Source organism: Neodiprion fabricii, chromosome 3 (assembly GCF_021155785.1).
Source record: "Neodiprion fabricii isolate iyNeoFabr1 chromosome 3, iyNeoFabr1.1, whole genome shotgun sequence".
Taxonomy (NCBI): Eukaryota; Metazoa; Arthropoda; class Insecta; order Hymenoptera; family Diprionidae; genus Neodiprion; species Neodiprion fabricii.
This window is the reverse complement of record NC_060241.1, coordinates 23055285-23069402: the sequence shown is the minus strand read 5'-3', so window position 1 is coordinate 23069402 and position 14118 is coordinate 23055285. Positions and strand designations below refer to the sequence as shown.

The 14118-nt window shown below is 35.0% G+C and overlaps 2 protein-coding genes across 11 annotated transcripts in view; one reads left to right on the top strand and one right to left on the bottom strand.

Annotated features, from left to right (window-relative positions):
- LOC124178436 overlaps positions 1-9214 on the top strand; it is a 134091-nt gene extending 124877 nt beyond the window's left edge. For 8 of the 10 annotated variants that reach the window (XM_046561759.1, XM_046561757.1, XM_046561760.1 and 5 more), the window contains 6 exons: positions 296-3076; positions 4439-4630; positions 4990-5010; positions 5141-5317; positions 6569-6951; positions 7232-9214. In XM_046561759.1, the coding sequence (XP_046417715.1) occupies positions 296-3076; positions 4439-4630; positions 4990-5010; positions 5141-5317; positions 6569-6951; positions 7232-7321 (3644 nt within the window). In that variant the 3' untranslated portion in view covers positions 7322-9214. Of the gene's footprint in view, positions 1-295; positions 3077-4438; positions 4631-4989; positions 5011-5140; positions 5318-5869; positions 5938-6568; positions 6952-7231 lie in introns of those variants that run through there. The other 2 variants (XM_046561758.1, XM_046561764.1) reach the window with 2 other exon arrangements.
- Positions 8169-12381, bottom strand: LOC124178440 (histone deacetylase 3). The gene has a single exon (XM_046561774.1). The coding sequence runs from the start codon at positions 12131-12133 to the stop codon at positions 10832-10834; it is 1302 nt and encodes a 433-aa protein (XP_046417730.1). The 5' UTR covers positions 12134-12381; the 3' UTR covers positions 8169-10831.
- Between the last annotated feature and the right edge of the window lie 1737 nt (positions 12382-14118).

Genomic DNA, 14118 nt, shown 5'->3' with positions numbered 1-14118 from the left:
GATTTTTGTTCTACTAATTTTCTTGAATTATAGATTATGATACATCTGCTAATATTAATTTATGAACAAGCTTCATTTCAACTATAAATTTACAATATTTGTACCTTGATTTGAATATTTTTTGAATCATACGTATTCTAGGATTTAATATTTAATCTACGCACATACCAGTATAATATTAAAATGAAAATGAATATTATTCCTTTGAAACTTGAAAAATGGTTTGTCTAACTAAATGCATTTGGAGGAAAAAAAATTTGTTGTTTTATATTACAATGGTTCTACTATGAATTAGGGGCCACCGATCGTAGTACGAAACCATCACCTGATCAATTAGACAGCAAGACATTGAGCACCCCAGTTTCTGTCCTTGAAAGAAGTACTGTTAATACTTTATTGAAACGTGGTCGTACGTTACCAAAAAATCGTCCAGAACCAAGGAAAGCAACTTCCGAATCGAACATCAGTAATCTTTCGATGCTTGATGCAGGACCTAAATCGTACAGCCCCAATAGAAAAACCTATCCAGATTTATCTGCATCAAAGGTTGATGGGGGAGAACACTTTTTTGATTGGGAATTCTTGTACACACCGTCAGAGAAAGCAGATACTTTGGGCAAATTGTATAAGACAGAGGATGACGAATTAAATGAGTTGAAGCAAGAACTGTTGAAAGAGCCAATTTATATAAATAGTATATCAAAGTCTGGCAGTGACTTGGACACTTCTCATTTTGCAGCTATACCTTCGTTTGATGCTGATTACCCAAAGTTATATAAACCAGTAACACCATCGTGGAAAAGCACTAAACTAAGTGAAAATCCCATCCTCAAAGATATAACGGCAATTCAAAACACCAAAGGAGACTCCTATGAAATTAATATTTCCAATAGTCAGTTTTATGTGCCAAAAGATTATGTTTTTTCTGATGCAGAATATGCTATGGACGATTTAAGATTTGAAGTAGATCCAGAAATGACAAATGTCTTGAAAAAAAGTAAGAACGAATCAACCAACACTCATATAGGTGATGAGCCTGACAGTACAAAAGAAACAACCAAGCCAGGTATTTCTCTGATAGATGTAAACGACGGTGAATCCTTCGAAACTGATTTTTTCAAGAAAATGAACCTGGAAAAACATGATGATACAGCAATCGAACTGCAAGATCCAAATGAAAGAATAACAATCCTTTCAGGAGCTATCAATAATCAAAGCACGAGTAGAGTTGAGAAACTAATTCTTCATACTTCAATAGAAAACGAAGCAAATAATAATGCAAAACAACAGAAACTCGTAGCCAATAGCAGTTCTGAGCTCCAAGTAAAAACTAATTTTTCAAACGCGGAAACGTTTCCCAGAGTTGATCAAGATCTTTCAAGACCATTGAAGAATTTAAAAATGGACGATTATAAACCACAAATTCAAACAAAGCTGGATTTATCACGAGATATTTACCGCACTCCGTCAGATAAAAATCAAAATGCACATAATCGAAAAAAAAAAGATTTGCTTACTGGAACAAAAAATATTGAACCAGTGAGTGAAATGATTGATTCTTTGATTGACGACCTCACATATAGATCTATTCCGAGAAATTTCAAGCGTGGATTGAATGGGAAGAAATACTCTGCATCTACAGAGGAACTCAGAAGAGTTGAATCCAGTAAAGATGATTATCAACATTTGAGCGAATTTTATAGTGGGATTAAGAACACCTCTGAACTTGGTGTTCAACATAAAAATGGTTCTGTTGCAGCAGCAGAAAGTTCACAGGAATGCAAACTGAATTTCATTGTAACAAATGCAGCAAAGGTTGTTCCTAGTATATCTGGTGGTTCGGAAGATTTAGAGAGTCCTGTATACGATAATATAGAAGTTATAAAAAAGACAGCTGTCAAAAACATCTCAATAGAAAATCCAAACCCAGATCTAATATTTGCACCAAGGATTTATACACCAAAGAATGATTGTAAGATACCACGGAAAGACCCGCTGCCATCGCCACGTAAGAATATTTCAAAAACGACAGATACTGTAACTTGTCGTAGAAAGTTGGAAACTGATAATCAAAATCGACCACGATCTTTAATCGGTTTGCCTACCGTGCGTAATGATAAATACAACTCACCAAGGCACAGCAGTTTAGGTCTGCATCCCGTTCCGGAAGCTGATGAGAGCATAGAATCATCATCAAAAAGTAATGTCTTAACAAATGTCATTCTAAGTAGAAACGAAAATTCTTATCAAGATGGCATTGTTCTGCGCTCACGTCAACGACGTATTCAATCACTAAATGATGTGCAAAAATTGACAAATGTCATTGACAAACCATTAAAAGTTGTAATAACAGAATCGCCTCTTTCTTCTATCAAAAGATCCAATAAGTATCCAAACAAAGGATCAAACTCTGGTTCACCCATTACAAATAAATCTTTTGAAACCAGTGCTAAAGCTGTAAATACCAAAGATGCATTGGTAAATGCAAGGCTCTATGATCTTCCAAGAGGAGTTTATGGAAGAGCATTTACACGGCCAAAGTCTGTTCCTGAAGTTCAGAAGAAATTTGAAGACTTGACAAAACAAAGTCAAATTACTCTTGTTAAAGCCAAAATTATTGATCTTAACACTAGGTCTCCATCACCTGTACTTCAAACAGAGCTAAAAAGTATCGACGATACAACTAAAAATCTTGACGTAGAAAGCGATCATCACAACTCGGAAACAATTACCTTGGGAAATAACCAAGCTTACATTGCAAAGGAAACTGACAAAGACTCAATAATGGGTGTAAAAAATTTAGAAATTGTGCCAAAACTGCCAGAAACACCTCCCCCATCAAAACTAATGGATACTGCGGAAAACTTTCTCTCCCAGGATAGCTATGCCTGTAACATTCCTGCTTCAACGTCTCTAGAAAATATTGAATCAGGTGCAAAGTTAGAAGGATCCGCAACAACAACAATGAAAGATAAATATGAAGCTGTTGTGAAGGAGCCAGAAGTAGAAATTAGAACTAAACGTAGCCCACCAGTGGTGCATATTCGTCCATGGACGTCGACCATTACATCTAACAGTAAGTCCCAGGACCAAGCTTATAACTGTGGCTTGTGTAGTGGGACCATCACGTATATTCACATATTTCTTCGCACCTTTACATGTCTGCTAGAAGGAGATCTTGCGTGATGTTTTATGCCGTACCCTGTGTCAAGTTCAATTACATTTTGGGATTTTTAAAACTATCATTTGCTTTTTTTTTAGTGACTCGTTCTCTTTTTATGTTTATTACTATCCCCAAGTTACCAATTAGTTTAAGCTTTATTTGAGAGTAACACGTGCGATGGGCTTGAACGCGAAAAATATTGCAAAATAATTTTCAAATACATGCAATAGTCTTAAAGAAATTACGTAGCAAACACTTTGTCAAACTACTTCCTCATTTGAATTTTTCATTCAAAGATTCTGTCAATTGGAATATATATTTTGGTATGACTGTAACTAATGTAATCGTACGTTACAAAATCGATCATTCTCACTGTCTCATACATTCCAAGACAAGTTCACACCCGTTTCCCATTGATACTCTCAATTCTATTAGGATCCAAGGAAACCAATATAGAAGCTATTGGTTATTTTTAGTCAATTATTTGCACTTTCCGAGGCACTCTTTCAGTTAGATATATTCTTTTTGTGTTGGCGTAACAGAATATTTTCAGAATATTAGTGTCTGTAAATTCTTGCTACCATGATCTAATTTCATTTGTTTTGTCCACTTTTCATTTAGAATAATTACTTTATGTTTTAAAAAACTTGCTTTTTTGTGTGGGACAAAACTGCATCAGGTGCTTTAACCCTATAATGGTACCTAAAATAATCAATCATACAAATGCAAGTAGGAACTATGTCTCTTAGACATGTAGGTACCGTTGCAGGGTTAAAAATATATTACTAAGATTTGATTTGCCATTACATTGATTTTACCTCGCTTATGTTTTCATTTTCATTAGTTGAAGCTATTATACATCCAATATGCTTGTCTAATTACCTAATCATGGAAGTGGTTAAGAAAGATTTAATTTCTTTCAATCGATTTGGTTCAAGCTGTACATTCGTATAATTTATCATAAGTGTTGAAAGTATCAGAAAAAACCGTCGGAAACAATTTAACAAATTTTCTTGTGATTTGTTTCATAAACCAACCCTACTGTTCACGAAATCGTATCACAATAAATTTGGGAAAAATTTAGCCTGCTATGACGAAAGAACTAAACTAAATTTGATTGTATAGGTTCATCATGAGTGGTGAACTCTTATTACCATTATCCGCATATCCTGGTAGATATAAAGTGCTGTGTTGAGTGAACTTATTTAATGTGCTTCAGGCTTGTACAGGAATAATTGACAACTGCCAGTGAAATAAGCTATGATTTTTTTCTAGCCAATCAAAAAGCGATGCCACCACCACCCAGACCAGCTACAACTCCTACAGAGACACAGCAAAGTGTACTAACCAGTGTTACACAAGAAATGGCTGCCCGTCGTAAAGCTAATATTTCACGACAGGATTCAAGACTCAGTGTAAAATGTCTGATTGAGAGTATTGAGAATGCTACCAAACAGGCTAAAGCTGGTGAGTTGTTTTGAAAATAAGCTCATAATTTTTCTCTCTCTGTGTGTTCATAATTTTAAACTAGAATAATACTCGGATTATTACTTCAAGTCTATTATACATATTTCTCACTTTCATTTTCCATAAAAACACTTTGAAAATCAATTGCTAGTATGACAAGGAAGTATAACACAATCTATGCCAATTTCAAGATGATACACCTAACAAGTAGTAGAAATATATTGGACTAAAATGCTTCTTTGAATATTGCTGCACCACCTATGAATTATCTCGTAATTTACTACTGCTAAGAAAGTGATTATTACCTTTAAAGTGATTTGAATTGTTAAAAATAACAAAATCCATAAATGTTTCTATAGCTGGACTTGCGGACAATAGCGGTGAGTATTATTTTTTTGTGAGCAAATAAATACAATGTTTCTTGGAAACGTTTCAATGCAGTACCTGAAAAATTGAAACATTGTGATATTTTTGTTTTAAATCAATGTAATTCCACTGGTATGGATTTAGGTCCTGGAAGTCGCAGTAGCTCCACATCATCTCTAAATTCAATAGGAACAAACGATGTGATATCAATGAAAACGCCACTCCGTGATCAACAACAAACAAACAATCTAATCTGTCCTGTAAATCAGACAAATAACAACAACAAGACTCAACCAACAAATACTAGAAAAGCCCTTTCAGGTAATTCATCAATACGCAATTATCACAAATTTGCTCTCCTTTAATAGACTGCTTTTAATTGTGTAGTCTGTACACGACCAAACTGAAATGTTCATAAAGCATTCCCAAAATTCGGCTATAGAAATTCTCGCAAAGTTTGCAGTTTGCATATATTTTTGGTACTGCACGCATTATAACATTATTTCACGTTTCAGATTGGTAGTGTACCCTACACAATTGTATGCGCATAGGCATGATTTCTGTCAATAATTCAATGTTTACAGTTTACAGTTTATTATTCTTACAACTAATCCTTTGCAGCTATTTTCCTAATAAACAAATAATATACAAATGCTAGATTTCATTGACAGTTGAAGAAATATTAAAATCATCCCCATTGCTTATTTCAACTCTCACATTTCCAGTACTTTGTTCAAACTCTTCATCTGGACATTAAATGAGACGCATTAAAAAGCTTCAGGTAGTAGCTTTTGTACGCTTTTTTCTATCCCATTGCACTAACGTAATTCCATACTTTTCTGATATTACTTTATCATTAATTTCTCATTTCAGCTCATGAGCACTTCGTGTAGTTGCATGCCCTTCTCACTGCACAACAATAAAATGGTTTTTCTTGTATATATTCATACAAATTTTTATTTACTTATTTTTTAAACCTTTCACATATATATATTCCTGTAAGGTAAGGTTATCAGTTTAGAAAACATTCTTTCTTCCTCTTTTTTGCAAGAAGTTTTATATTCGTATGTATTACTAAACTTATTTGACAATCACTGCATGTTTACTACTGACACAATATGTGAATAGTTGAAAATTGATCATTGGTAAAATTGCATCTCTAATGTAAGGATTAATATACTTTTATCATTCCTGTCATATGCAGTAGCTCAGGATTTGATTGGCAAAATGTTTCTACTTGAAGTAGTAACAAATTATTTCGACATATTTCAGTTGGAAAGAGATTTGTGCAAGTAAAAAAAAGTTGATTAGTTATTATTCACCATAATAACAAAGTATTTTTCGTACTGTTTTACATTTAGAGATAAACACCGGTTGTGATCAACGTACAAAGTTGACCACATGTAGAAACCTTTCTATAATTTTTCAAAAATTATACAATAATTCATGTAGACACCTTTGTGCAATCAATCGCTTTTTTCTAAATATATTTACATTAAGTTTGTTAGTTGTAAGTCATATGCATAGATGATTTAGAATTTAGATAATTGTCATTCTCTTTTGCATATGCAGAAACGAAATCCGTACCTGTTGTGCTGAGTCCTGGAGAACTACTAGATTCAGCTGCTCTAAATGCTAAAGCGATTGATTTTGTTAGACGCAACAGTGTCACAGATCTAAGCGAGCGTAAAGACCCGTTGTGTGGGCTTGTAAAAAATGGTGGCTCCAAGAGAAATGCACTTTTGAAGTGGTGCCAGAATAAAACAGTTGGTTACCGCAACATCGATATTACAAACTTTAGCAGCTCGTGGAACGATGGACTAGCCCTTTGTGCTGTCCTGCATTCGTACCTACCAGACAGAGTTCCTTATGATTCACTTTCTCCAAATGAGAAGAGGCGAAATTTTTCTATTGCGTTTTCTGCAGCTGAAAGCGTTGGAATACCCACAACTCTGGTGAGCTGAACGTCCTTTACATTTCTTCATATCTACACATGTACTATAGTGTCTAGTAATATCACTTATGATCACAGTATTTATTATATTTATATTTTCACTGAATGATCCAGTTTCTCGATATTTCGAATACACGTTAGTAAGTGATTTTCATAATCTTTTCATGTAATTGGGAATTTGTTGAACATAGCGCACCCTTGACAGGATGATTCGAACACAAATACTATTTAATTACTGTGCGTTGAGTTTGTATATATGAAGAAATTACTTTTTCCATTAGAACATCGGAGACATGTGTCAACTGGAGCGACCGGATTGGCAACAGGTGATGTCGTACGTGACTAGTATCTACAAACACTTTGAAACGTGAAAAGTGCATCAGAAAATTGAAGAAGTAAAAGCAAATACCCAGTTTATCTCAGCCAATGCCTATTTAGCTGCATGTGCAGCATATACAACCTTTGTTCAGTCAACACATGCAACGCAAAGGTTTGGGAAAAAATGATATGACCAATAGTAACACAAGGCAGTGACTACCGGCAGGCTATATGCAAGCATCTAGTCAACCAAACCTGAGAGTGTGAATCACAGAAAAGAGTGCTGTGGAATTAAATCGTCTTCAGATAGTTCCTTTGTTCATTTCATGATATTTATCAAATTCTAAATTTGATGAATTTAAACTGAAAGTATTCGACATTTATGTTAATGTATGTTTCACATTTTAGCATTGTGATTTTTCTAATGAAGAGCTTGTTCCAAAGTGCAGAATTCTCGATGGCTTTTTTAAGGTTATTTACTTGAATTTTTTTATTTTTACTCAACTATGCAACCTAGAGGCTGGCATTCAAGGCTGGCGCTCTTTTCTTACGCTCCTAGGTAAAACTTCCTGCCGTTCTGGTAAAAATGCCTTTAATTTTTATAATTATTCATTATGTGTACATAGACATAAACTAGGTTTCACCTGTGTGATACTTTCTCTAAGTATATAGGGTTCAGTTATATAATCTGTCAACCTTTAATTTCAAAGGTAAGAGAAATATAATCATGCACATGTTACGATATAGCGTGGTCACGTTTTTAATTCCACGACCTTTATACAGTATATAGATACATATAATTTACGAGTTAAGAATGCTTCTTCTTACATATTTATATTTCCGGATGTAAATTAGCTACTTTTGTCATTGTACAATCTCACATTCTTTTTCGATTACGACCGACTAGATTAAAGATTTTATCATCTTGATCGTGATAGATGCATTACGAATATATTGAAGGAATAAAAACATTACCTATCCATAAAGGAATTGAACAACTATCTAACCCGTTTACAAATTGAAACGAGCAGTGATTAATTAGAATAATCATATTTTCTTCATACAAGTAAAACACTAAAACTAAGTTGTCTATAATCTGTCGCCGGAATACTTGCGTTATCCTATCCTATCGAACAGTTTATATATGTTTTAGATTTTGCTTTAAGCTGATCTGAATGATACTGTCAAAGTAATGTATTGCACTAGGAGGACGATTATTGAAGAAAAGCAAACATAATTTAAGGGAGCCCTTTCCCACCAAAGGGATTGCTTTTACATGAGACTGAGAACATAACGATATAAATAAACTAAATAACATAACTATATTATAATAGATCCTCATACTGACGATTACTATGATTGTTACGTGTAAAGAAAAAAAAATATATATATATATACAATACACATACATCCACTCAATGTCGCTTTTTATCCAGTTTTATATAATTATTATAATATAAAATTGAATGCAGATTTTAAGAACTATCTCAAACATATAAAAATACTGTTAAAAAAAAGTGAAGTTGAGAAGTATAATTTAAACAAATAACCTCAAGTGCTTATGTGCAAGTTTGCGTATGTATATCTTGTGTTCCTTGTCACGTTGAGTATTTTTGTATCTTCTATTGTTAATTTAGAGCGATAAGTATAATATATCATTAATTATTTTCAGACGATATTTACCACGTAAGCCTCACCTGTCACTTTGTGTAAAGTTCATTGTACATGAATCAATTATTCTAAGTTAATATATCTAATTTATTGTAATTCACAAAGTTTGACCATGTCAAGTTGTGCGTGTCTAAATAGCAAGCTCACTTCTATTTCATAGAACTACAGAAATAACTCGATTAGTAATTTTTAAGTTCTCTGTGATATAGCAACATAGCCCCTGAACAGAGAGAATTATATTGACAATACGATAATAAACATAGATAATAAAATTACTTGACGAGGATCAGAACTGTTTTTATTTATTGATAGTAATTGAAATAGCAAATATAAACAGGTAAATATTTTACAGATAATTGTCTCTGACTTCCGTACGTGAATGCATTGAATGTGCAGAAATAATTATCCCACGTGCTGCAAAATGATTACTTAAAAAAAAATAGTAATCGGAAATGTAATCTACAGGCTCGGTAAAGATATTTTCAGATTAAAATGTATGATCTCTTGCAACTTCATGATTAGCAGGAAAAGGATTTGGTATGTGCCCGTGTATTTGAGCTTTCACGATTTTGAAATAAGCTACTTGAAACTTCATAAGTTTTCATTAATTTGGTTCACCGAATTATCGTTCACTCTCACATATTGTCTCTTGATTCATTGTGCACTGCTGTGCGTAATATAGAGCACAAGTGAATGGTAGGGTATAATTTAAGTACAGTAAGTAAAAGAATACAAATGTTTATTTCTCGTATTTGATGACAGGAAGACACTGGGCTTTTATTTCAGAAAATGTAAATTATTAGCCTGAAAATCATTGTTCTTTCATCTAAATTAGAATCGTTTTGCTTCAAATTTGCCATCAAAAATTCATTTGCTTAGTTACAATTTTATATAGTTATAAAATGTGAAACCATTGTATAATACACAGTGACTGTTTGAGAAAAGATACCAGAGGACTGAAAAACACCAAAGTCAGAAACTATTGCACTTTTTATTCTGTGTGCAGGCTGAATGATTCATTTTCTATAAATTTTTGTACATTATGATTCTGGCTATTGAAATTGTTTGATGCAAAGAAGCAATCATACTATATCAATACACTTGTAGAACTTTATAAATGCTTATAGTTCTGCAATTAATTATTATGAATTAAAAAATGCGAGTAGAAATGTTATATGAGTCTCAAAACACTACTACTAGATATTCCTAAGCAATAGTAGGGGTACACATATTTTGATCCCTATGTGAATATTTTGGCAGTACAAAAATGCATGATAAATGAAATACTTATTATAAAATCAAAGTTGTCAAATAAGTGCTTCAGGTTCGACTGTCTAGTTGACTAATAGGTAATTAAAAGTATAGAAACAAGAAAATGTGGAATTTTGTTAGCTCTATATTATTTGTAACATTTTTACTCGGCATCATAAATTTTAACGCACGCGAAAGATGTATGAAAAATGCCAAAAACCAAGATCGTGAGAAAAAAAAACAATTAATAGTAAAAATTTTAATTAAATACATACGTAGGTAATCAGTTGAATGGCAGCACGCAATAATGAGGTAACTCGAACAATATACATTTTCAAGTAACACATTGTGGATTTTAAATTGTACCATTTTCCTCAAACTGAGAGAAAGAAGTTTTTTGAAATAAGTATTCCATTTTTACCCTTATAATGTAGAAGATGAACTTTTTTCTAGTAATGCAATTTGCAACATTCGTTTGAAACAACAAAATCAAAAGCAGGGCATGTCAACTTGTTTCATTATCCCATAATGTCATTCAATTATACATATACATGAACTATTAACTTATACTCAATACTTATGTATACTTATTTTAGTCTTACAATCTCCTACTATTTACAATTTCTATGAATAAGCTTTAATCATATTTCCGTTGTGTCAGATTTGTCCTGGTCCTTATCACCGCTGTAATATTCATTTGCAGGTTCAACTTGTTTATCTGTATCTTGCTGATTTTGCCTTGAATCTGGATCAGGTTCGGGTTGTCTCTCTTCCTCCGGAGGGAGAGCATCGCAAGGAACATCTTGCATCTGAACACTAGGCGAATGCTGTACCATTTTAAGATTATCATAAACATGTCTTGTTATTGCCTCCAAATACTGTTTGCTATTAGCGTTATCTTGTCTGGTAACAACTTCTGGATGCAGTGTGAAGTCAGGTGCAAAGTATTCCAAATATTCTGTATACGGCAGCTCGTTGCTTATCTGCTCGTCAACCAACAAAGACGTTTCATAAGTCCAGCATCGTGCAACGTTTCTCAGAGTATAACCGCCTCCACCGACCGTTAAAAGAGGCACGTTCAAATCCCTAACAAACTTGACACATTCTCCATGGCCCTTGGTGCTCAAACTGAAGCATCCAAGCCGGTCATTAGCCAAAGAATCCGCTCCACATTGTAGTACTATCGCAGTCGGTTGAAAGAACTCCATGACATTGGAGATGACCGGTTTAAAGACTTGTACATAACTTGTGTCGTCGATACCTTCCTTTAAGGGCACATTTACTGAGTAATACCTGCCACTCTCTGCTCCAATTTCATACATATCTCCCGTGCCAGGAAAAAAGTAATTGCCATATTTGTGAAATGATACCGTCATCACTCTGTCCGTCAGATAAAATGCTTCTTGGACTCCATCTCCGTGGTGCACGTCTATATCAATGTATAAAACCCGCGCGTGATATTTGAGCAGCTCCAAAATTGCTATGACGATGTCATTGATGTAACAGAACCCCGATGCCTCAAATTTCTTAGCATGATGTAGACCCCCTGACCAATTGATTGCTATATCGCAACAATTGTTGTTTAACTTTATAGCTCCCTCCAGTGACGCGCCAGTGTACATGGAACAGAAGTCGAATAATCCCTCGAAGACGGGACAGTCATCGCCTACGTTGAAATGGCTCAAATATTTTGTGAATCCTTGAAGATTTTGGGGGGTAACTCGTTGCAAGAATTCAACGTACTCATCCGAGTGGAACCGACACATGTCATGGGTACTGGCACGATACGGTCTATATATTTGCATTTTTTTATGCAACCCGTAATTGAGCACTAAACTGTGAATAACTGAGAGTCTATGTGGTTTCATCGGATGTCCAGGTCCGTAGTGAAAGTTACCCACGTCGGGATTGTAGAAGTATGACACTTTTTTGTTAGTACTCATTTTTTAAGGTTAAGACTGACTGGAAATTTATAAAACACACAACTTTTCTTGGAGTTTACGATTTATGTACTGACATTACACGTGAAAATCATCATCGATGATGAATTTTTTACTTCCAATTGCAAAGTATACCGGCTACGTACATACATAACAACACTTTGTTATTCCAATCGTCATACCACTCAGTATCTAAATTGTTGCCCTGCAAGTACTGTCTGCAGTCCTGTGTCTCAGTTACACAAATTGCCGTACTGCCGGAACCCTGGCGAGGTTTGCCAACATAATACCAACACGGCCCCTAGCGATCACATCGGAATTCACTGGTCAGTGATGGTTCAGTGTTATACCCGTATTCATAGTCCTTCTATGAGTTAGTCAAGCGTTGACTGAGGATATATAGAGATTAATAAATCTGGGTTATTTCGCGTAACAGTTTGACGGGTTTGGTCGAGTTTGAGGGTATTAGAGGTTTCTCTCTGGTATTAGTAATATCACTGACCACGCCACTAAAAGAAGTTCTTCACAAGCAACAACTATCGCGTGCAAAATATTGGTAACATAACGTCGTCATAGTTAAATTGAAAAGTTGCGAAAATCCCATTCAAAAAATATCCGTAATTGGTCGTGGAATTCATACTTCGCCTGACGTCGCATGTTACGGTAATGCTCTAGCAACGGTGTAAGCGTCCCGTGAACGGATTCGAATCGGTTCTCTAAAGGACGGAAGATAATAATTCTCCCGCCCTCTCGTCGCGTGCAGCTACCCCCACTCCTGAGAAAAACGTCAGGGGGGGTTATTATCTTCCGTCCTTCGGACAACTGATTTTACTCCCTTGTGAGCGCCGCGCGGCTTCAGTCGTTGCCGAGCAATTGGAGCGAAGTGACGCGTTCTCGTGTTCTCGGTACCGGTTCAACGTTCAGGCTCAGTCGCGTTCTTCAGTTTGTGTCACAACGTTCGATCAGTGCATTTTCGATTAGTGCATTTTCACTCATCTGTAAATAATACACGAGAAGCCGCGTGTAGCCTGAAAAAATACCGAGTTACTGAAATAAAAAAATTCCTGCGGACGTTGAAGGTGAATTTCGTGTCCCGAGTTTTCAGTGCTTTGTGTAACTTCAGATTTCAGTGATGTCTATTTTTGTGTCTGTGCGTCGATAGTTAATTTTATTGTTTTTTATTAGCAGCTTTATTCAGTCGGTTCAGACAGCTACAGCACAAAAAGTGAGTGTCAAATCGAATGTTATTGCGGTGCGGATTTATGGATTATAAGAAATTAGTGAAGATCTGAATTGTGTGAACAGTGCGTTGCTTGACCCATAAACCTGAGATGCTACAAGAACTACTACGTGCAAAAGTGTGGAGCAACCCAGAGTCGAGGTAACAATACTTTAATTATTGATTGATAATTCACGGTGGTCATTTAGAGCCGAACTTTTGTTCTTGCATAATATGCAATGCACAAATACGAAACTAGCCAACAGTAATAATTCATTTGAAAACTGAAAAGCCAATTTGCTAAATTAATTCAAGTGTCTTGTTATGTTTTTTACAGATTCAAGCAGAGACTTCCGAGTAACTTCTCCATTTCTCGGCAACGTTGGTGAGTTTGCATGTGTTAGGTTATGGGTATTTTCCTGGGATTCCTCTGTCACGTGGCGTGGCGGTAACAATTGTTACACAAATCTTCGATTTCTTAGCTGCATGGTTAGGCTCATTCACGAACGCAACGTGCTTGACTTTCAGTCGAATAATTTTTTTTTTCGCAATGCAATTTACCGTAGCTTACTTAATGTTAGACGTTTTACACGTTGCTAAAAGTGGAATGAGCATCGCGACAGGTAACCATCGCTTACTCGGCACTCGCGAGATCGAATTGTGTTTCGTAACTGATGTAATAATCTACGTTTGAATTTACCGATGATGCCGTTTAAGTGGTGGGTTCACCTGAGGTTTGAACATATTCAATTATTCACGTTATTGTTAA